The following is a 25,752-nucleotide window of genomic DNA, read 5'->3' as shown; positions in this document are numbered from 1 at the left end:
TATTATGTCACCTTCATTGATGACTCCACTAAAAAGGTATGACTTTTTTTTTAAGCAAAAATAAAAAGTGTTTAATGCCTTTAAGAATTGAGTTGAGTTAACCTGGATTTGAAGGTTGAGTTAACTTGAGTTGAGGGTTGTATAGAGTCGGCAAGACCAAAGAATTGAGTTGAGTCAACTAGGGTCAAAGGTCGAGTCAAATTGACCTAAGTTGAAGGTTTAGTTGAGTTAGCCTAGGCCAAATGTCAAGTTGAGATGCTTCGAGCCGAAGATCAATCTAAATCAGTCCAGAAGGTTGACCTGAGTCGACCGGGTCAAAAAATCGAGTCGACTTAGCTTGAGTTGAGCAGGTTGGTATCAAAGTTGAGGTGAGTTAGTTTGTCGACTCGTCATGACCTTTAACTTGGGTCAACTTGTCTCAACCTTTAGCTCAAATCGACTTGTCTCAACCTTTGAATCAAATTGACTTGTCTCAACCTTCGACTCAAATTGACTTGTCTCAATCTTTAGTTCAAATTGACTTGTCTCAATTTTCAATCTGACTCGACTTGACTTTACCTTGACATAGATAAACTCAACTCAACCTTTTTATCCAAATTAAAGATATTATTTTTATGAATTAATTAAAATATTATAGTATGACCAAAACAATTGTAATATTAATGGAAAGTCACTTTTAAGAGAGATATTTGAAGTCTGAAACTTTTCTATATCTCTCGTATAATTAACGAATAAAATAGAAATTTATTTAAGTGATTTAAAAGTTACACCCGGGATCAAATTCGCATCTACATATAATGAAAATGAATTTTATAATCATTTTAGTCAATCAGACACAAATTTTGTTTTATTCTCTCCTTGTATGATAACTATATTTTATTATGTAATTTCTTAAATTTTCTTAAATATCATATTTTCTTACAATTTTATAATATGTAACATAAAATTATTCAAGTCTAAAATATGAAATTCAGAAATTTTCCTTTTAATATTTCTTTAAAGGAAAACAAATATTCTTTAAATGAGAAGTTACCTTTTTAACTCACCTCCTGCCAACTTTTTATTCTTTTAATAAAAACTTTCCTTTAATAAATGAGAATAGAGATATTATTTACATAACTTTTAGTTTAATTAGCATCACATTACAACTACTTTTATTAAAAATTCATATAAATTTCAAATATTTCAACTGAATAAAATCATAGTTGACTTTTCTAGAGGTATAACATTAATCATTGACGTTTTTCATTACCTAGAACAAGAGTTGGTCAAACTTGTATGAGTTATACGCTTGAAAACCCAAAAAACTGTACTGTTTGCATGTCGTTTACATTTAATCCCTATATGTCGGTAGTTAATATGATAAACAACGCAAGCTGTGACTTTCAATTTGGATAATTTGCCAAAAAGATGTAATAATTCATTATTATTGTTTTTCCTTAATAAATAATTTAAGTAAAATGTAAGTAAGTATAAAAAACAATTCGAATGTTCCAACACTTTTGAGGATATATATTTTAGAAAAATATCGTAAACACTACCAAATTTATTATTATTAACTAAATTAATTAAACTTTTAAATAGTTAAATATTTCGTTCCAAATTTTTTTCATAAATCCCCTCCTGTTTAATATTAACAAGGAGTCTGGTTTAGCAAATGCTAATCATTTATTACATTCATCATCTATTGTGTTAAAGTAAAAATAAACTAAAAAAAGAAATATGAATGTCTATTAAGTGAAATAATGCGTCGATTATTGTTATTTTAATACTATATATTAAGCAATAAATGCTATAAATAGATAAAATATATTAAATATAATTTCTCGAGTTTACAGAGCTGTGAACTGAAGAGTACTTATTCATGCAGTATAGTGTGCCTAATTCATGGATCCACAAACATAACCACTCAGACATAAAACCCTTCAAACATAGAAAAAAGACAAACATCGCAAAACAAAACAACAAAACTTCCCCAGAGAAACAGATTCAGCATGCTACATAAGACCACACCTGCATGTTACTTACATTACATCTCAGTCTTGAACGCGAGGTTCGAAATTTGGGTCGTGAGTTGTGTGACGGATGAGTTGATTGATATGGTTGTAGTTGAAACAGAATGAGGCGAGAAGTAAAAGAAAGAGGTTGATGACATAGCACCATAAAAACTCAGGAGCAATGAGAACCCACAGCAGTGCTTCACATCCAACTACACCAGAGACGTGGAATATGAAAATAGTTGGGAAACTGGTTTGAGCTGTGGAAGCAAGTAGGTGAGAGCATGCTGCTGTGAGGAAAAGCAACAGAATTGGAGTTGAATGTTGGAAGGGGTTGGTGTTTGAACCTCCATACTTAATACTTATTGAAGTCAACTCCAAGGCCATGAGAATAGTATAAGCTTTGTTCTTCATGGTGTCATGGAAAATAGAGGGACGAAAAGTGGAAGGGAAAAAAGAGAAGATTGAGATGTGAAATGAGAAAGGGGGTATATATATTGGTAAGGGTGGGAAGAAATTTCGCGGAAATTTTCCAGTTGACCAGAGCTTGTTTAAACACCATGAACCACAAAGCTTATACTATTCTCATGGTTTAATGTGACAGTTTTAAGAATTCTTTTCTGTGACGCTGACGATTAAGGATGAAGACGGACTGAGGATGACGGATGAAGAAGACGGACTCATGAATTCTTCAAGGGGAAAGTGTCTCTTCTTCACACTCTTAGGATCATGGTTCCGTCACAATCAAATTTTGATAATAATTTTGATAATCTTAGTGCCATTCATGGCTTTCTATTTTCTTATCTGAAAACATATTTATGAATCTTCTTTATACCCAAAATATATATATATAATAAATTTTTAAAATATAAACTTAGAAAAAAAAATTAATACAATTCAAATAAAATTATACACTTAATGTAAACAAATTTGTTTTTTTTAATTAATTTAAATAAATTATACTAAAATATAAATTTTAATAAATTATTATTTTTAAATAAATTTAATTTATAAGTCTAAATAAAAAAATAAAAATATATATGAATTCAAATTTCTCAAAAATATTTTAATTATTAATATTTATCTTTTGATCACTTAATTTTTAAAAATACTTAAATAAAATTCTTTAATAATTATTATTCTTAGATATCATGATACAAGCTTTCTTTCCGCCTTTTTAGGTGAAAGAGTTTTTTTCTTTTCTTTAATTTTTTCAAATACAGAAGACACAAGAAACTTTATTTACACTTTGATTTACCCTCATACATTTTTAAGTCGATTTTTTGAAGAATAAAAATAAAAGGTGTGACATTGCTTTTTTTTCTTTTCTTTTCCAGCAATAAGCTTTTAAAATAAAAGGCGTGACATTACTATTTTTTTCTTTCCAGCAATAAGTTTTATGTTAAATAACCCATACAATAAATTAAAGTTTTTATTTAATTATTATCGTGATCAATTAATTACGGAAACAGAGAAATTATAAAATACTATCCCCATTGCCTTCTCATTTTCATGTCTTTAACTCAATTATTTTCGTTTATTTATAATTTTAAAACACATGATAATATTAATTATACTTTGTTTAAACATGTCTTTATTTTATTTTTAGGAACAAAAACAATCCGAACAAAAACAATCCGAGAAGCAGTACCAAAAAAGTGAGAATTTGGACTCCTTATGAACCTCTAGAAAGAAATTCTACAACTAATACATTTAGGCTTTATTATTTGTAATAGAATATCTTGGCGTGCGCTTACACATTCAGAGTTCGCTTTCTTGATGTCATAAAATAAATCTTCATCATCTCTTGGTTCTGGGTTTCAAAAAATAATGCTCATACCGACATATTCGGCAGAAAAAAAAAACTACAAAAATTTGGGAAACATTCAATTATTTGAATTAATAAAATAAATTAAAAAAAGTATAGGTGATTTCAAGACTCTATGACTTAATATCCGAATCATACTCTTGATATAGAATTCTAAAGGGAGTATGCGTCTGTGCTGGCTTCTAAACTTTGCAGAGTCTAGACGCAAGGGTTATCACCCAACCACACACAAAGTTAATCCTCTAATGTCTTGGGCCCAATATGTCCCAAGACTAGGACCTCCTACCACTCTCACCACATAAGTTATTCTACTCTATGTGAGCGTGAATAATTTTTAGAGTTCAAGATACCTCCTTTATCTAGACATCTCCTATATCAAGGTATACACTAACCACCATCGCCAATAATTTCCCTTCAAACTCTTTTACCAACAAAATCCACATGCCATATCAAGCATTCAATTCTCATGCCAAACCACCACCAACCATACAATCATGTTTTCCATCTCATACACAACATAACAAGATCACATTCAATCTCATGCTTTATAAATGCATACCAATGTCCAACCCAACAAAGTCACGGCTCATTACATAACAACACATTATTCAAATGATTTGAGATTTTAGAAATAAAACTGCAGCTTGTGTAAAGCTCCAAAAATTTTGTATTTATATTCAAATTAAAGATTATTGAATCAAGAACCAAATGCAACAAGAACCAACTTAATTGAATAACTATAGAGAAAGTTATGCACCAAACAAGCAACAAAGGTCAATGCTGTCAACAACCAAACTACAGGGACCTTGCGATAAAACCCTCTCTCACTATAGAACTCCGATTCAAGATCCAACTGGTCAAAGTCAAGAACTAGGTGTTAAGGATCAGCTGTTAAAATTTCAGCTCGATCTAACGGTTAAAGAGTCGGGAAAGTCAATTTTACTAAAACTGCACATATATAAAAAAAAGACATAGTCGCCCAGCGACCACTCGATGCTTCTAGAATACGAAAAATAACCTCAAATATCACAGTTTAATGAATATTTGAGTCTCTAACTTGGAAATACACCAAAAATTAACGTTTTCCTCAATCTTGTCTCATATTCTACAAAACACTAATCAAGCTTAGCCAAACGAAATAGGGACAAGCAAAATAACTTAAAAAAAGTGAAACCCTAGCTTCCCTTACCTGCTTAGATGCTAGCAAATGCAACTAGGTGCGAAACCAAGGAGTAAGACAGCTCTAAGAATCAAATAGTGAGCTGAAAACAGGAACACTAGGACAAAACGAACGTAAAAGGTTAAACCCTAACCAGACCAACGTACCCAAACGGTAAAAACGGGAAGAAAAGACCAAGGAGTTTCAAAGTTCGACTTACTTGGAGGTAGAACGAATTTTGCTAGCTCGAAAATAGAAGGTTTCTTGTGCCCTAGCAGAGCTCTCGCACTGATTATTTTCTACAAAGAGAGACAGAATGAAGAGTGAGGGTCTGTGAGGGGATCTTGGGGGTCCATAGTGGGCTGATCTTGGGCCCTTGAAAGGCCAGGCCCAACCCCTCTTTTAGGACATATATTAAAAATAAAAAGGGGTCTCACAATCTCCGCATCAACAAAAATTTTCATCCTCGAAAATTAAGACTTACCAAAAAAAGTGCGGACATGACTTCCTCACATCCTCCTCTAACTCCCATGTAGAGTCACCCGTCCTCCGGTCCCAGATGACTTTGACAAGACTGATGGTCCTTCCCCGACGTTCCTCAACAAATTACATTGAACTTTATTTAAAATTGTTTTAAAGTTGTTAATAGAAAAAAATGTTAACAGAAAAAAATTCATAAATTAACTAGTTCATGTAACAATAAAAAACATATAAATTTAAAATTTGAAAACTATTTTAAGTAAAGTTGAATGTGAAACACAATTTTAAATAAACTTAGCTATGTTAAAAATATATAATAAAAATATCAATTTGAATAAAAATATCAAATTTAATAAAAATATTTGTATAACATTTATATAAAAATTAATTTTTGTTTTAATTTGGAGAGGGACGAAATTGAACTATTTTTACAAAAATAGGAACTAAATTGAGACAAAAATTGAAATATAGGGACCAAATTGAGACTAAGAAAATGACACATGGCATTATCACTGCCACATCATTCTGTCACTACCACATGGCACGACGACAACTTGACACATGAAATTTTTTTTATTTTTTAAAGAAAAATCAAAAAAGAAAGAAAATAAAAAGAAATTCAAAAAAATCAAAAAATTGAGGAACTGACACGTGGAACCCCATTTAACGTCGTCTAGCCAAACTTAATAGAAAAGACATATTTGAGACTTTTTAACAAAAAAAGGATCAATTTGAGACTCTTAAAAATTCGAGTATCAAATTGAAATTTTGACTCCAAAATGGAGACCAAAGACATAATTAAACCTAAAAATAAAAAGGGGTCTCACAAATAGAGTTAAAATGAATTTTAATCTAAAATAAAAGTTTATTATAAAATATTTATAACCAAAAGGTTATATTTGAAATAACAGTATATTAAATTAAATTACTTCACACATTACCAAATTTAAATTAATTAATTTTAGTTTATTAATTATTTATTTATTATAATAAAAAATATTAAAAAATACAATTATTTCATTTATTTTTATTTAGGGTTAAATATGTTTTTGGTCCCTCAAGATTCAGTGAAATTTGAAATTAGTCTCTCTTCAAAAATTGGTAAGAAGGACTAAATCTACACATTTCTAAAGATGAAGGACTAAATTGGTATAAAGTTTTGAAGAGGGACTAATTCCAAAATTCACTGAAACTTGAGGGACCAAAAACATATTTAACCCTTTTATTTATCATTTCATTTTAATTATTTCTATTTTGCGCAGTTTTCGTAAAATTGCATTTCCTGGTTCGTTAACTGTGTGATTTAGGTGAAATTTTGACAGGTGATATATAACATGTAGTTCTCCACTTTGAACGGTGGAGATTTTATTTGGAGGTCATTAGCGAGAGATATATGTTATGCACGATTGTTGGGTTCATAGTTTATCTTGTAAGTGAATTGATCATATGTGCGTATAAAAGAGTTTATGGAACGTTAAGGGGTACTACATGGAGCTATCATGGGTAATGTAAATATTAAACTGTTTCCAGAACCATTAACGAATATATATATATATATATATATATATATATATATATATATATATATATATTTGTGTGTGTGTGTGTGTTGGTTTGAGGTGGGAAACAAATCGATGTTACCTAATTGTTTTATAGCCTTTGGAAGGGAATAACTTTGTGGCAAATGGCTGAAATAACATGGTTGGAGTTGGGGATACCCTTACATGTATATGAAAGTAGCACATGGGTACATGGAATTGTTATGAGAATAGAGGTGGAAATTTTGTTGTAGCACTTACACGAACTTGGGAAAAAAAAAATCAGGCTACAAGGGGATAACCAGTGCAGCTCGCTGTACTGATGTATCGTCTGGCAGAAGGTTTGGAGCCACCAGGCAGTAGTTTCAAAACCAGTGGCTATTGGAACGTGTGGCGCCTGGCGGTGAGGAGTGTTCTGCCAAGCGATAACTGCAGGCATGGGCATTAGAGGCGCGTTTGCGCCTGGTAGTAAGTGTCCCCCGCCAGGCAGTATAGAGGCAGGCAGTTCCTGGCGCCTCATGAGCAGCACCAAGCAGTTTTGCAGCAGCAGATTGTGGTTATGCTTGCTATGATGTGCATGATCTACAAGGCTTCTAGGATATCTTAAAGGTCGACTTGCTGGTGTTCCTTGAGTTGTGGCCTAAAACGTATCCCTTGAGTTGAGCTCGGGATAGGGGTTAAGCACGTGGCATTCCTCGAGTTGAGCTCGGAATGACATCCCTCGAGTTGAGCTCGGGATGGCAGATGAACACGAGGAACCCTTGAGTTGAGCTCAGGTTGGCGAGGGTTGCCAGTGTTAATGTGTTGGTTGTGGCCAGTACGGATAGGTCCAGATAGATTTCCCTCCTCAGTAATTAGCTGACGAGTTTGGTAGTCTTGGGACGTTACGAACTATGTTCGTATATGGGAACTCCACATGGCGTTACGGTGTGTGATTCGTAGCATGGTTTCCCGCACGTGCTCTACCGGTTGTGGCTGATAGGTATTGTAGCAAGACACCTTGCGGTACTCACTAGAAGACACGATTAACATGGTGGTGACCATGTCATGTGATATCAAAGGATGGAATTCCTTTGGTGAGATTGTGTGGTTTGTATAATTGTGCCATAGGTATATATATGTTTATTTTGTTAGCTCACCCTATCTGCTTGTGTTTGGCGATGATCGTGTACGCGGTACACGGGAGCAGATGATGTTGCAGGTGGATCTAGTTAGGCGTAGTAGCGAAGCGGGGAAAACACATGGGAACAGTTTTATTGAGTTTTTATCACTTATGATTTTGGAATAAAGTTGTAAACTATTATGAGACTATTTTGGTATTTCATTGAATTTTGAGAAATTTGAATTTAGAGTTATCTTTATTATGAAATAAATTATTTGAAATTTCGCGCGTTTTTGGGAAATAGGTTTATAATTAATGAGATTTTATTTTTCTTATTTTATTTTATTATTTAAACTCGTAATATCCGGTCGGGATGTTACACTCTCCATGCCTTGCACCATAAGGAACATGCGCACCAATCTAGCTTCTTCCAAGCATTCTCAACCAAGCTTCAAATTGGGCTTGAAGCTTAATAGTTAAAATCTTGGTAGTTAATATTAAAGACCAATTTAGACTCTAATTTTATTTGGTATTTGTAACTTATTTCAAAGACACACCGCTATAAGAGAACTACTAAATAGTGATCAATTATAGTGACCAATAATTATTAGTAACTATAGTGACTAATTTAGATACAAATTTACAAAACTCAAAATTATTAGTTACTAAAATAGTTACTATTATGAATAAAAAAATGATAATTCATCACTAAATTGTTCTTTAAAATTAGCTTCCATGATTTTGACTATCAAAGGAAATTGGTCACTAAAAATTAACTACCTGAGTTTTGAGTATCAATGCTAAATTAGTCTATAATTATTTAGTGACCAATTATAATTTATTTATAATAGTGACTATTTTAGTAATAATTCATTTTTAATTTTGTAAATTGGTATCTAAGTTAGTCACTGTGGTGACTATTTTTTGTTTCTAAAATTGGTTTCTAATTAAATATTTACTATTTTTTGTTTTTAAAATTGGTTTCTAATTAAGAATTTTCCTAATCGCTTTTCATCTTTTTTTATATTTATTTGATCTTTATTCAATTATTGTTTGATATTATTATTTAATATTTATACAAGTATAATTTTATTTATTGATATTTTGACATAAGGAAAAAAATGCATCATTTTTACATTGAATATTTCACAATGTTAAGTTCTGTGATTTCTATCTTTTAAAAAACAAATTATTTAATTAAACTTGAACTAGTAAAGGAGAGAGTAGACCATGGTACAAGTACCTAAAATAAAATTAAACAAAAATTTCATATTTTTTAAATCTAGGAATGAGAATGAAAAATAGTTTATGTTAAAAATTATCATAATTTTAAAAAATGATTTGGGAGGCTTACAACAAACATAAGAATGAGGCATTTTTATTAATAATTTATGTTAAAAATTATCATAAATTTAAATAAAATTTATTTTTCAAATTTTTTGTTATGCAAATTTATCTATTAAATTTTCATAATTAATTTTCTTTAATATTTCTTTGTGAATAGATAATAAGGCTAATTATTTAATCTGTGTAGAGACATTATTAATTTTAAATAAGTTTTTATCATCTTTAACTTTGAAAAACTATTATTGGTGAAGTAACTAATACTAAAATTGTTAACATTATTCAATAAACTATATGTGCATTTGGAAATGAATATATTCTTTTTATATAATTAAGAATGATTTAAAAAAATAAAATTTGGTTCTAGTTATCAAAAGAATAAATACGATCACAAACTCGTAGTATCTTGAAGTTTGAAATTGAAGTTTCTTTTTATTCTTTAGTAAGTACTTAAATTTAATTTTTAAATTTGAACTTTTTCATAAACCTGCTCAGTTTATTTTAAAACTATTCATTAATAAAATAATTTAAAATAAATTATTTTAATTGAGGTATATTACAATTAATTTAATAAAAGTATATTCGTATTAAAAAAATAGAAATCTCCAAGGCAACACTACATGGTTTGTTCATATCATCTCATGGAATTGCTTCTAAGCTCCCAAACTCCTTAAAGTAAAAAGACATACAAAAAAAAACAAAAGCTGAACAATTTCTACTTAAGTGAATTAGAAACTCTCAAGATTAAGACACTATTACTCTAATTTATATACAAAGAACGATTAGTAAGTTATTAAGTTGTTAGCATAAGACAAACCCAACCGAACTTAACCTACAACACAATGCAACGCAACGCAACACGAGAAACAGTGCAACCTAACAACGCACATGAGAAACAATTGTGAAGCAAGATGAACTAGACCTGCAACGCAACGCACAAAGCACTGAACCTGCAATCGCAAAATGCAGAACAAATATGATAAAAGGGGAAGTGAGAAATTAACATGAAAGTGAAAGAAAAATCGAAAGTCATTACCAATTTAAAGTTGTGATTGAGCGATTAGAGAAGAGAAAAACAAAGAAATTTAAAGCTACAGTTGAGAGGACAACGTTTGCTAAAAACGAAAGATGAAGCAGAAATGAAGAGAAGAAAATGCCATTTGTTAGGTCATGCAGGAGAATACAATGTATTGAAAAGTTAGAAAAGAGAGACCTAAAAAAATGAAAGGAAAATGAAATATTCATTTAAAAAACCTTTGACACTTACCAGAGGTTTAAGAAACTTTTGATATGTATATAAATTACTTGGGGTTATACTAACCTCTCTTGATAAACCTCCACTAAAATTCAGAATTTTTGTAGTGGAAAGTTATTAAAATAAATATTTAACTTAATAAAATATGTATAAAGAAAATATTGTAGTTGATAAAAAAAATTCAATTCTATTAAATCTTGCAAGACTCCCTTTCTGTTTTAAAAAGGTGAGGGCTGGTTTTATTAAAGGGCCTAGGTCAGCCCACTTGTTACCCCATGACCCCCTCCCAACCACTCACTCTTATTTTGTCTCCTTTCCAGAAACAATTCCCTTCTCCCTCACAGTTCTGAAGTAGAAAGATCTGCTAGGGCATAAGATTTTTCCTCCTCCGAGCTTACTGAACGCTCTTCCTCCACCTCCGTAAGTTGTAGTCGTGTCGTGGTGCTCTTCTTTTAGGGCCTGTTGTTGGGTTAGCATCTTTTAAGGTAAGGGAAGCTAATGGTTGTGCCTTAGTATGTTTTTTTTTTTATTGAATTATGGAATTGTAAGTTTATTCTTGTTTCAAGTTTGGGAATTTCGTTTTTAGCAAATTTGGGTATTTTGTTAATTGGTAGTTTAATTCCATGTATTGATAAGAAAAACTTAGTTTTCAAAATTTTAATTATTACGGAAGGGATGTTTTTGTTCAAAGAATTTGTGGTTGTCTATTTTATGAGATATATATATATATATATATATATATATATATATATATATATATATATATATATATATATATATATATATATATATATATATATATATATATATATACATGTATTGAATTTGGAGGGTTATAGGGACATGTTAAAAAGTGGATGCATGTGAGATTAAGTTGTGGGTCTTGGAGAAATATGGTTCTTGAGTTGAATGGAGATGGAACTCTTTTATTTTGGTAGGTGATGTAGAATATGGTACAAGGTTGGACTTTGGGTTTGTAACCATGTTTGAATTGAGGGTTTGATATTACTTAGCTAAAGTTTTGCTTTTACTCATTTATAGACTTGGTAAATGTAGAATTTAGGTAGTTTAGAATGCAATTAGAATGAGAGATATTGATTGTTATAATTGTTCAGTTTGGTATCATCTATAAACCACTTTGAAATGAGTTTGAGAAGATAAAAGTGCAAGATACCAAATTGTACAGTGGAACAAGTCAAAATCTCACAACCAAGAAGCATATGGTGTGGCGCTACCCATTTTTCTACATTGCACGCCTTTCGTAAAATGAAGGTTCCAACTTCGTTAACTGTTGGATCGAGCTGAAATTTTAACAGCTGATCCTAGACACATAGTTCTTGACTTTGACTGGTCAAATCTTGAATCGGAGGTCTGTAGTGAGAGAAGTTTTTATCGCAAGGTCCATGTAGTTTTGGTTGTTGACAACATTGACCTTTGTTGCTTGTTTGGTGCATAATTTTCTCTATAGTTATTCAATTAAGTTGGTTCTTTTTGTATTTGGTTCTTAATTCAATCATCTTTAATTTCAATATAAATACAAAAATTTTGGAGCTTTACACAAGCTGCAGTTTTATTTCTAAAATTCCAAATTGTTTGCATAATGTGTTGTTAAGTTGGATTGGATAAAAATTATAAGAATTAGTTATTTTCCAAGAGAGACATATGTTGTATGGTTTTTAATATGTGTTTTAAAATGCTTGTGTGAGAATATAGGAGATTCCATGGGGGAAATCCTATTTGATTTAATTAGTAGTGTGTTCATTGATGTAAGGAGTCAGTACTAGAGGTTTATCTTGATACTCTAATGTTCATTCAAGACTCATGTAGAGTGGAATGAGTCATGTGGTGAGAGTGGCAGAAGGTCTTTTCTTTAAGAACAGTCTCAAGGTTCTTATGATGATTTAAGGGACTAACCTTGTGTGGTGGGGTAAAATCCATTGACAATGACTCTGCAGATAGTAGATGCCACCACAAGTGCAATTGAGTCTAGATCCAGATAATTGAGTCTAGAGTGTCATCTTGTGTGATGGGTTAGTTGATATTACTTAGCTTAGTGTAATTTGTGCATTGTTCTGTAATTCTTTTGAGTGTTATATATATATATATATATATATATATATATATATATATATATATATATATATATATATATATATATATATATATATATATATATATATATATATATATATATATATATATATATGTGTGTGTGTGTGTGTGTGTGTGTGTTTTTTTTTTTTTTTTTCTTTTTGCAAGTAACTTACTCTTTTCTCTTTGTGTCTGCTTTCTGTATGGTTATTCTTTTTGCAATGAATACCAAATTTTGGTGTGAGCAGTGTGGAGATTCGTGGAGATTGTTCCGATGGTGGAGATGCCGATGTTTAGACTAGGTGGTAGTTTTTGCTCTTTGGATGACCCTTTTGAAGAACAATTTTAATTGTAATCCTTTGTTCTATTGAGCAATCTTTCTACCAACTATTTCATGTTTAAGTTATGTTATTAACATTGTTTTGTGTCTTAACTTTCCTTTTGGTATATTATGAATAAATGTAATGGTTGAATCCTTTATACTTCACGTCTCGTGCTCTAATTATTTATAATTATATGATATTTTATTTATTAAAATTATTTTATTAAATTGGGATCATACAAGTCTTGTCCATCAAATATATTTAGCAAGTGGAATATTACTTGAGAAAAAAAGTCACGATGATAAGATTTGAATCTCCGTTCTATTTTTATTTAATTGAAAATTGTTTACTTGAATGAAAATATTAAAAAGTTCAAGTTTACTTAAAGAAAAAATCAATCAAATTTTAAAATAATTTAAAAAATGCGTGAATAATATAATTTCTGAACAATTTCAAATAATTAATTCAATTCAAAACATTATAAACAATGATTTATCAAATTAACTAAAAAACGTTCAGTTTCAGACATGCAAACAAATTTTCACTCAATCATAATTCCTAAACTTAATATGATATGATCATATCACCTCAGGTAAAGATTGTGTATTCTAAAAGATCTATAAAAAAAATATACATAAGTTTCCTTAACTGTTTATATTATTCAAAACCAAATAATAAGGTTATTCCAAGATTTAGATAGTTATAACAATATATACAAACATAATCAAATTTCAGCATTTAATAAAACAAGTTGAGAGAGACACTCTTTTCCCAACTTGTCTTAAGTGACTACCAATAATGACAAAATTATAAAAAAATCCGAGGAAATATGGTGTAGAGGTAGCTTAAAATAGAATAGAATAGCCGTAAAAGCAATAAGATTGTCTACGTCAATATTCTTACAACATATATAAATGATCGATCCGGAACATAAATCTCCGGTGTCATAAATACACACGTCTCTTTACTTGTCTGCTTTAGTTAAATACATTATTATGAAGATGTTTTTGATGAATAAATATGGTGCAGAAGAATTTACAAGACATTAATAATTAATGAGCGACGGTACTGTCGTTTTTGAAAATTAAAAAAAAAAAATCCAGTGAATGAGTTATGTTATGTAGGTGTTAGAAGTAGGGATTTAAAAAAAAAAAAATACCGCAAAACATATATTAAAAATGATATCCACTACTCGCAAATACGGTTATTTTTTATACCGCATGTTAACGGGGCGGGTACGAGTATCTGTACCCGTGAATATTCGTACCTGTTAAATTTTAATTTACAAAAATACCCATATATATATATATATATATTAGTAAAAAACATTCTGATCTAATTTTTTTCTAAGCTACACATCTCGTCTTGTCTTCTGTATTCATTCTTCCAGCTTCAAGTACTGTATTAGTACGTTGTCTTCTTCCAAGTACACCCCTTGACATCCTTCTTTTTCCTTTCTTTAAAATTGAGCATATACATCAAACCTTATATAAACACGTTTATGGTATGTTTGTTGTCAAATGATGAAGTTAACAAAATAAGAATACTGGGCATATCACAGTTAAGGTTTATTATTTGTTTATTTTGTTTATTTTTTAGAAATGAATTAGAGAAAGTGAGTTTGTTGATCCAAGGAATAATTAAAGAATTTTCATTGTGTTGAACATCATTTTATATTTATTTTTATAATTATTTGGACTCATATGAACTTGAGTTTATTTGAACTTTATCTAAAATTTATGACAGATGTATTTTATTTTATTTGAATTTATGATTAAATATTTTTTTAAATAATTTTGTAAATACCTATATATGTGAATATCAACGGATATGAAAAAAAGAGACAGTTATTAATAAAAAAATAGATATATACGGAACAAATATTTATCCGGCAGGTAGGATACGGGAGAACTACTATCAATACCATACCTCCGTTGACATGAAATAGATAAAATAAAGAGAGGAAAGAAATATGAGTAGATAAAAGAAGTCACATAACCATTTTATTTAATTAAACAACAAGATCAACAAGTTTCAAGATGCAACAAACAAAGAAAGGAGAGAAGGTAGTAATAATCCTCCGTCGACAGCGGTGGAAGCGTGTGGAGAAGGAATGTAAAAGAAAAACGGAAAACAGTAAAAGAAGAAAGAACATAAAGCATTGGGATATGTGACTGGCAGCGGGATCATATGAGATCAAGGACAGTTATTAAGAAGTGTATCTGTGACAAAAGAGACGATGAAGGGGAGGCCAGGGACGGCACGGTTTAGGGCATTGCCGACGCAAATTCGTGCTTGGACAACAGGCAACGGCGTAAGGAGGGCGCAGCAGGAAGGGGCGGTGGTCGGGGGTGGTACACCCACTGTAATATTCAGCAAATTCAACACACATAGTCTCAACACAAATACTGTATTCTCAGGACATTCATCACGAATTACAGGAGGCATAGGTTGTGCACCTGGAACAGCTTGAGGGTTCACTATTGAGACTGATACTAGACACAGAGACACCACTACGGCAATGTATTCACTCAAACCCATTTCGCACTTCCTTACTTTTCTTTTCTATATGCTTACGGATTCTCAAGCATCAACAACTCAACACAACCTCCTATTTATACCCTACCTACCAACTTCTGCTTTTCGGCTTCATCATTTCTTTTCACTTAACAAAACTATAACTAAACAACCCTTCTAATTAATTATACATATATATTTTTAACTTAACAAACAAATTCATTCAATAGATTTTTAATTTTATGTTATTATTGTAAGAGATAAATATGTTTTTAATATATTAATTTTAAAGCAAAATTAAAATTTGTCTGTATTTCAAAGTTTGATATAATTTAATCTTTAAATTTGAAAAATGAAGGAAAATAATCATTCTAATCTAATAACGTTAAACTTTTTATGTTCTGGATTGAAGTTTGAATTGGTTAGATCGTTTGACACATTATAGTTCAAATGTTGGTCTCAAATGTCGTTTAATACATAAAATATATTAACATATTTGGATTAAAAACTCTATATTCATTCATTTAAAAAGTTAAAAAATTAAAATATATCAAAGTTTTGACACGAATAAATTCTAATTTTATATATAAATTTATAGATTAAAAATATATTTAATCACGATAACGTTCAGTTTCATCTTTATAAAAGAAAAAAAAAAAATATATATATATATATATATATATATATATATATATATATATTTGTAAAATTCATCTACTGACATCATATTATTATAAAATTATAAAATAATTAAAATAATAAGTTAAAAATATAATCATATCACTTAGTTAAAAAAATAATAAGTATTCAATTAAAAATCTAATTTTTTTAAAATACTTATATATCATATAAATGTAACTAAAGATTCTCAAATTTATCATAAACTTAACTTAAATATAAATTATATTGTGTGCCGTGTTCTGCAGGCCAGTTTCATAGAGTTTTTAGTAAGGTAATAATTCCTATTAATTTCCTTCAAAACTGGCTCATGTAATAGAGCTTCTAAACAACTAAAAGCTGCAATATATATTAATTTTATTGTACAGGCCAACTAGTGTGGTAAAATTAGACCTCACCCCTTTAAGTGTATATATATAATTGGACTAGATTACTCCAAATTAAAAAAAAAAATTGTATAAAAACACAATTCAACAATGCAAACTTAATTGACGACAGTGTATCCTCCACTATTTTCAATATCGCAGGTTTCTCTACCAATGTTCCCATTTCATCTGACTAAAGAGACCATCGTTGTGCCTTGTTCCCTTGTGTTTCTTTGTTACTACGTGTCTTTCTTATTATGGGTTTATTTAATATGGTAGTTTGTCAGCAAACAAATTGTTTGAGTTGAGGCGCACCTCAATTATTAGGGAGAAGTCTGTTGTGAATATAGATAATAGAAAATGCAGTTTGTTCTGAATTTGAATGAGAAGACTTCATCGATCACTGGTTTAGAAGATCAATAAATAAATAAATAAATAAATATATATATATATATATATATATATATATATATATATATAACCACTTACGAGCATGCACTTCGTATGGTATACATATTAACTATTTCTAATATCTTCCATTTGAACTATAATTATAAAGTTTGACATCAAATCAAATTTGATACTATAAAATATATTATTTGCAGGCACGTGAGTTGGGATGACATGTGTCATTTGATGAAGTATTTCAGCAGATGCATATCTGGAAGGATACTGGCGAGTATGTGGATGAGAGGTCTAGAAAGACAAATGTAAGTCTCTTTCAATTTCAAAATATTAGTTACTCTTAAACTATATATATATATATATCACAATATAATGATAAATGTTCATTTTTTACTTACAGAAGAATTTCTAAGCTATCCCAAGTCAGATATGAGGTATCCTCATGTGGTGCTGATGGAACACAGGAGCAATCCTCTGTTAATCTCACACAGGACGAGAATATCAGGACTAGGTGTTGGATTGAGACGGTTGGAGGAAAAAAGAAAGGAAGATTTTATGGGGCTGGCCAACTTGTTTCAAAATATACGGGTTCAAAAGAAAGCCTATCAGCTTCTTCCTCTTCTAATACAGAGGACCTCACAAACATTAGGCAACAACTTTCACGAAACCTAGAGGAAAATGAGCAATTGAAGACTGAGTTTCGATCCTTTCAATCACTAGTCCTGCAATATCTCCCTCCTGATGCTCAAGCTCGTCTTCAGCAGGCACAGCTACAGCCACAACCGCAATCTCAGCAACAAAATAATGAAGAATCTTCTCCAGATTATGAAGATTATTAGCTCTTCATTTCCTTAAGAAAAACATTTACCATGTACTTAAACTTGATATTTATTATGTTTTACTTGGTATCATGGTCATGTATATTTTACTTGACAAATATTGTTATGTTATGCTACATATTATTTGGTATGTTTTGTGTGATGGAATTTTATGAGTATCTTGTAGTGCTGCAATTGTTTGGAATGTTAGAATTTTCTGGAATTGTGTTAGAGTATTTTATATGCAGGTAATTGGAAAATGCTAAATAAACAGATGTTGCTGGATACAACACTTTATTTACCGATGAATTATCGACGGCCTAATTCGTCGGTAAATACATACGTTTATGCATTGCCATTACCGACTGTCGATAATTACTGAAGGATTTATCCGTCGGTAATGGCAATGTATAAACGTATGTAGTTTCCGAAGGATTAGTCCGTCGATAATTACCGAAGGCTCAATCCGTTGGTAATAAGCGATGACTTTTGCAAAGGATGTTTCCGTCGGTAAATACTAACGAATTTCAAGCGTCCGTCGGTAAACTGTTATTGACGATGCGTTAGTTGACGGATTTCTGGCTGTCGGTAGTCCGTCGGTAATACCAATTTACCAACGGATTTGTGACATTACAGACGAATTATTGTCGTCGGTAAATTTGATTTTTCTTGTAGTGATATGAAGAGACATACATGTCAATCATCTATCCTATAAACAGACATACATGCCAATCATTTATCCTATAAACACTCAACAAGTGTGGGATGTTATTTATTTTCTTGATGTATTGCCTCCAACTGAAAAAATAGTCTGGAAAGTCAAAAAAGAACAGAAGACTAGAACCTCGAGAGTTAAAGAAGGACCAAAAACAGTTAAGAAAATGTGGTTAATGTGAATGATGTGGCATTTGTAAAGAACTTGGAAACAACAGAAAATATTGTCTCTAGCTAAGTCACTAAAAACAATCTTCTCATTCAAGTTAACCACCAACTTCAAGTACACCAATTACACCACCTCCAGGAACTCGATTTTTTGAAAGATCACAATTGACATGTGAAACCAAGGTGGTATGCTTCTTGAAGATTTGATGAAGATTTAATGAAGCTCTTTTGAACTATCTTGAAGCCATTAACCATTGGAATGAAGCCTACATTGATAAAAGAAAGGTGATTTGATGGTATTCATGTTGATCAAGGTTGGAACTTGTGCTCTTCACATAGTTACATCATTAAGAAAGTGTATTTGAAGTTTGTAATTCATATTGCTGACCTTGTAGCATTAATTAAATGTATTTGGTCTTTGTTATGTTTTTTAATCTGTTGAATGGTTTTTCAACAAGTTAAAATGTCTTTTTTAATTTGTTGAATGGTTTTTAAACATGTTAAAAGGTTGGCTGCAATAGTCTTAAACTGCAACAAATTCAATCAGTTGATTTATTTTTTAATCGACTGATTTTAATTAAGTCAAGTGAAATCAACCGATTGATTTGGAAATCAACTTATTGAATTCGTAACAGTTTGACTATAAAAGTTATGATTTTCGAAAGAGATGTGTGTTGATCATTTTTTAGCGTGAAATTATTCTGGAAACTCTCTCCTTCGTGATCATACAGTTTGCAGCAGTTGAAAATTGATCTTGGATCAATTCTTGGAGCTTTTGGCTTGGTTTGAAGCTTATAGAAAGTGGTTTGTGGTAGGCTGGGTTGTGCTACCATTGAGATTTGATCTTTCTCAAGCTTTGTGTGTGTGCCTGGTGGTTTTCCAGGTCTGCAAGAGGGTTCTTGTTGTGCTGGTGTGACTCTTGTGTGATTCAAGAGTCTTTTGTGTGGTTTTTGCATATTTTGAAAGTGTAAGGGTGGATACTTTGTAAATCTTTTGAAATAGTGCAAAGTCAAGCTCAGGTTGCCTTGACAAACTGGATGTAGCTGAGGTTTGAGTGAACCAATATAAAAATCTTGTGGTCTCTTATCTTCTCTAACCTTCATCTCTTGCATATTCATTTTAAAGTTGAAAGAACTTGTGTTTTAATCATCTTTTTCATGTTCTTGCATGTTTTCATGACATATGCAACATTGAGCATGTTTGCATAATCATTTAGAACTTGTCTTGATCATTCTTGTGCATTGTTCCTGGTTTAAAACTCGAAACTGCATTTCTGCATTTTTTCCCAGTATTTCAGTCGACTGTTGTTCTATTTCAATTGGTTGATTATACCATAACATAATCTGTTTAGTAAAATCAATCGATTAACTATGTTTTTGACCGATTGAAAGTATACAGTTCAGTAATGTTTGCACCCTAACTTGATGATCTAATTGATTCAATTAAAAGTGGTTTTTAGCTTTCAAAAATAGCCTAAATTTTTAACTAGTCAATTCAACCCTCCGCCCCCTTCTTGACATTTCAACCATTTCAAAACTTACAATCACAACCACTCAGTCTTCTAAACCATTCCAACCAACACTACTAAATCTAATTCATTCTCCACCTCTCCCATCACAAGCCAAACCAAACACAAGGCAGAAATTGAAATATAGGATAAGATGTGTTTGGAAAACCAAAAAAGAACAGAACACTAGAACCATGGGAGTTAAAGAAGGACGAAAAACAATTAAGAAAACGTGATTTACGCAAAAGAGGTGGCACTTGTAAAGAACTTTGAAACAATAGAAAATGTTGTCTCCAACTAACTCACTCGAAACAACCTTCTCATGGAAGTCAACCACCAAATTCAAGTACACCAACTACACCACCTCTAGGAACTTGGTTTTGTGAAGGATCACAACCACCACTACAAACAACTCATTGTTGTAAACACACTTAGCACATATTATGTTAATTACATTACATCCATCTACATTTTACAACGAAACATGGAATTTTCATTAACAACGAAATTATGATGATATCAATTACAACAACAAAAACAAATAATCCTTATTAACAACTTTTGGAATCCTTATGAAATTTCTCTAGATTATATATCTTCTTTCTTTGTCTCACAATATAGCATTTCTTTCATCACCACCATCTTCAATGCACCATTTTAAATAATTGTACCCCATCAAATCCTCACTTTCACTTTGTTTTTCAAAAGAACCATAACAAAATACAACCTTATAGTTTGGACAAATCCTCACAAAACAAAACATAAATTTCATGAATCTAATCTTATAGTCATTCTCAACACTACAACCTATACACAATTGCAAATAAGTATTACACTCAATCGTCTAGAGCCATCATTATGAGAGGAAAGGGATGATTTTGCATCTCCAAACATTATATGAGCTAAATGAAGACGAGTGACACTTAGACATAAAGACAACACCATTAATGAGGACAAAGTACGTTTCCTCTTCCAAAAAAGACAAAAGTTGTAACCTTAACCTCTTGAATTACATTCCAAATTTAAAAAATGTGACACGTGTATTTTATTTAGTTAACATTTATTAAAATCTAATAAAAATAATCAAATTAGATAATTTAAAAAATATATATAAACTTAATTGAAAAAAAATTAAAATACCCGATTAAATAATTAAAATAAAAATTATAATTAAATAAGAATTTTAGCCGATAATATATTATAAATATTAAAAAATGTGGTACACAAGAGTGTGTATAAATTTACTCATTTAAAATCATTGAACATTAACTATGTTAGTAGTTAAAGTAACAAAAGAATAAGCTTAACTCATCTTAAAAACTTAAATTAGAGCACCATAACATAATATTTAAATATAAAGCATGAAAATATAAATGATTAGGAACATAAAAGATTAAAAAAAAATAGCTTATAAATTTCAAGAACAGATCGGAAATGTCAATCCAGTAGTAATTCATGGCAAAGGCGTAAATACTCACAAGTTTGGTGAAGCCCAACGAACTCTCGTTGATCCTTCTTCTTCGGTTGGTTGTTTTATTTGGGCAAGCTCCGCTGCTTTCTCCGCCTCCTCTTCTCCGATCAGTCTCCGTCAATCTTCCGGTCAATATCCGGCAACTCTCAGGTCAACATCCGGAAAACCTCTGATCGTTCTTCGGTACGCTTTTTTGTCAACCTCCGTCGACACTTCACGTCCATCCTCCTTTGTATCGTCACATTGCTCGTTATTTTCTGAGATTCTATTTGCAAAGTTTAAAAGTTATAAACATATTTATTGGCAAAATATACAAAAGTTTCTTCATAGATATATGTGCGCGTGTGTTTGAAATTAACGTTTAAGTTATTGTTGCTGTTGTTGTTTCTAATTCTTGTATTGGATCTGATTGATTCGAATTGGGATGGTAGGGTAGAGAAATTGGGAACAATGAGTCAGGTATTTGACGGGTACGAGCGACAATACTGTGAACTATCAGCGAATCTTTCGCGGCAATGCACTGGGGCTTCCTCTCTTGATGGAGGTAATGCAATCAATCTCTTTCTTCACACACACTCTTCAGTTCCACCCTTATAATATTGTTGAGGCTAATGATTTTGAGGCCGTATATAGGAACGGGAAGAACATCGTAAAATCTAATGATCAAGTTGGGTTCACAGGATATTATACAATGGTTAATTACTTATTTTGTCCCTTTACGTACATAGACTACTTGTTTTAGTTTTACACGTACACTTTTTAATCCGTTTTAATTTCTAACGTATAAAATTGTAAGGATTCAAACAGATTAAAAGGTTTATATGAACTAAATGAGTAAAAAAAAATGTATGCTCGGGGACTGAAGTAGTAGTTTCTGTGTGTAGGGACTAAATTGTAATGATAGTACAAGTATTGAGATTAAATGAGTATTTTTTTTTTTTTCATCAGCAAAGTGTATATATATCTATATATATTGTAGCACTTTGAATGCTTCAACCCTTATAAAAAAGTATTTACATTGTTCAGTGGGCTTTAGGTCTCCATAAACATGATTAAAACCTCTACATTTGAATAACTAAACCTTATGTAATTACTTATCGAATATGATGATGGAGTTTTACTTCTCATGATCACTGGATTACTATAAGATTATTAAATGCTTCTCTTTCAAAGTTGGTATCATGAATACTGGAACTGTTGGATGTAATGTTTTTATATGATTTTAAAACTGGAAAAAACTTAAATGAAGTTCTTTAGATGCTTTTTAGTTCTGTTTTCTAATCAAAATTGGAGTTTCACACTGGTAACTCGCACAACAGAAGTGGACATTTAAAGTTGGCATTGAATAATGAGTTGGGCTCCTATTTTGATTAGAGAACAACGCTAAAAACATCTGAAAAACTCCTCCTAAGTTTTGTCCTTTAAAATTTTCGTTTTGCTAGTTTTAGCAGACGCAACTATAAGCGTGCTGTATGAGACTTAAACATGCATCAAAGGCTTGCTATGGGGGAATGCATGATGAAGAGATTTTCCTTCTGATAAACTATGTTATTCATATAATTTCTGCTGAACAGACTTAAGCTTTTTGTTAAGGATGTAATTTTTTATTAAGTCCCATCCCACAACATACACGCACGCAAAAGAAATGGATAAGGACTGTAGCTTTCTCTGTCTAATGTTTGCTGGTTACCTTATGTGCCGCAGAAAAAAAGAAGCAGAAACTTTCTGACATAAAAGCTGGATTAGATGATGCTGAAACATTGGTATAATCGAACTTATCTTCTCTTTCTCCTCCTGATGTTTTGCTCAATTATAATTCTTGCTTGAATATTTTCAGATTCGGAAAATGGACCTTGAGGCTAGGAGTTTACAGCCTAGTATGAAGGCAACTCTTCTTGCCAAGTTAAGGGAATACAAAACTGATTTAACCAATTTGAAGACCGAAGTTAAGAGAGTTACTACATCTAATGTCAGTTTCGCTGCTAGAGATGACTTGTTGGAATCAGGAAGTTCTGATACACTGGCGGTATCTCTCTTATACATCCCTTCCTTAGATATTAATAGGTGTCAATGTAACTAATTTTGAACTGGGAGATTTGAGACTAGATTTGGCTGGTAATTTTCGTTGTTAGAAATGGCTTTTTGGAAGTTAAAAGTCGTGAATTGCCTTCAAGCCAAAGTTGGCCAAGTATTGAAGTATGTATGGGCCTCCAAGCCGTAATACCCACATTTATATAGCACTAAATTACTGAAGTCTTGTGTGTATTCTAGGGTTGGAGAGAGCCAGAAACATTGCATGATGTGTAGATATTTTGAATCTCAACTTCCGGATTCTTTGACATCTGGCAATTTCTTTCACCTCCATCTCAGTGCTACGTTTCTTATGCACTACAGTGCAACGATAGATGATACATTACCTTCTTTTCATTTATTTTGCATTCTAATAGCTACTTATGGATGCTAGGACAGGTATCAAATGATCAAAAGGGAAGACTTCTAATGTCTACTGAAAGACTTAATCAATCCTCTGATAGAATAAAGGATAGCAGAAAAACAATGCTGGAGACAGAGGAGCTTGGTGTCTCTATCCTCCAAGATTTGCATCTACAACGACAATCCCTACTCCATGCCCATAAGACAGTAAGTTCCACCACTGGGAGTTTTTAATTGCCCCCTTTCATCTAGATGATTTAGCATTTGATGCTCAAGCTCAACTAGCAGATGCACTTATAAGTTATAAGCACTTCACTGGTTAAAATGGTTTCCCAAAACCTTACTCCTGATAAGTTGTCACGAGTAGAATAGTAATCGTTTCTGGTTTCAGCTCCATGGGGTGGATGATAACATCAGCAAGAGCAAGAAGATTTTGTCAGCCATGTCAAGAAGGATGAACAGGAACAAATGGATTGTAGGCTCCTTATTGACAGCTATGGTCGTTGCAGTTATAATCATTTTATATTTCAAGCTGACTCGTTAGCCTGCTATCTTAGCTTCTCATATGGCTAACTATAAGTTGCCTAACAATGTCAGTTTTTTCAAGAGCTGTTTGAGCAACGGTTCTTAAAATTTCTTATTACATGAAAAATTCTTTCATTTGAGAAAATGACAATGGTACCATTACACTTTCCTGTGATGCATCATTATTGATACTTCAGATTGGCGTATACAAAGAAAATAGAAGTATCGTCACTATACCAAAGATAAAAACAACAGAAATGGCACATGTCCTTTATAGCCAAATCCTTTTCCTGTTTATTATATCTCAATTCCATCCTACCAAACATTTTCATTACATGCTACCTATTCAAGATAAGGATGAATGACTCAAATTTTTAGGAGGAATCAATATTCTCTAATAAAGCTCTGGTTAAATATTTAGTTATAAATAAGTATTTGACATTTTCTTAATTTAAAAATGAAGGTTTTTTTTTTCTATGACAATGGCTTCATGTACCATTCTATTTTTCAAATGTAATCACAAAATTGACTTTTTAAAAGTTGCTATACCTTTCGGAAGATACAATTATTCATTGAATGATGGATTATAGAATCCCAAAATAATTTGGAAAAATATATCTCTGGATAGTATCTAAAACTAACTTTTAACTAGTTCAATTTAATTATTCTGTAACATTCTATAGAACAAATTTTAATTACGAAATAAAATTCTGAAATCATTTAAAATATATGTCTACAAGTTAGAACTTACTAAAATATTTTATTCATAATGCTTTTTAAAACCTTTCATAAGGCTTGTTTGGGTAAGTCATTCATATTATCCAAGAGAAAGTGATGGGTGTGCTTACAGATGAGCTTGTCTGCTCAATTTTTCCTTTTCCTGGTTCAGTGGTCTTATTGTCTTAGAGTTGTCATGTTCAAGCTCATTAATTAATATTTGTGATAATTAATTACTAATTGGCCTCGGAGAAAAGAGTGGTAGGATTTGAAGCCATGTGCTACAACAATCACAAACACATATTCCTTCACTCGTT

The 25,752-nt window shown here is 31.3% G+C and overlaps 1 protein-coding gene across 3 annotated transcripts; it reads left to right on the top strand.

The window, feature by feature from the left end:
- Nucleotides 1-21,692: 21,692 nt before the first annotated feature.
- Nucleotides 21,693-24,885, top strand: LOC114162207 (vesicle transport v-SNARE 11-like). 3 transcript variants are annotated; one of them, XM_028046021.2, is made up of 6 exons: nt 21,693-21,943; nt 22,197-22,304; nt 23,465-23,523; nt 23,598-23,786; nt 24,230-24,400; nt 24,585-24,885. In XM_028046021.2, the coding sequence occupies exons 2-6, from the start codon at nt 22,211-22,213 to the stop codon at nt 24,735-24,737; spliced, it is 666 nt and encodes a 221-aa protein (XP_027901822.1). In that variant the 5' UTR covers nt 21,693-21,943; nt 22,197-22,210; the 3' UTR covers nt 24,738-24,885. The 3 variants fall into 3 exon arrangements, with proteins under 3 accessions (XP_027901822.1, XP_027901821.1, XP_027901823.1); XM_028046020.2 differs by having other exon boundaries at nt 21,709-21,943; nt 22,192-22,304; XM_028046022.2 differs by having other exon boundaries at nt 21,716-21,910; nt 22,192-22,304.
- The last annotated feature ends 867 nt before the right edge of the window (nt 24,886-25,752 follow it).

Source organism: Vigna unguiculata, chromosome 9, assembly GCF_037176805.1.
Source record: "Vigna unguiculata cultivar grain cowpea cultivar isolate G323 ecotype 2 chromosome 9, ASM3717680v1, whole genome shotgun sequence".
Taxonomy (NCBI): domain Eukaryota; kingdom Viridiplantae; phylum Streptophyta; class Magnoliopsida; order Fabales; family Fabaceae; genus Vigna; species Vigna unguiculata.
This window is presented reverse-complemented; position numbering and strand designations above follow the sequence as displayed.

Bases quoted from the DNA above. Each gene is read 5' to 3' on its own strand.
- LOC114162207 (XM_028046021.2), top strand. From the start codon at position 22,211: ATGAGTCAGGTATTTGACGGGTACGAGCGACAATACTGTGAACTATCA. The intron at 22,305-23,464 runs GTAATGCAATCA...TATGTGCCGCAG, and splicing joins GGCTTCCTCTCTTGATGGAG to AAAAAAAGAAGCAGAAACTT. The intron at 24,401-24,584 runs GTAAGTTCCACC...TTCTGGTTTCAG, and splicing joins TACTCCATGCCCATAAGACA to CTCCATGGGGTGGATGATAA.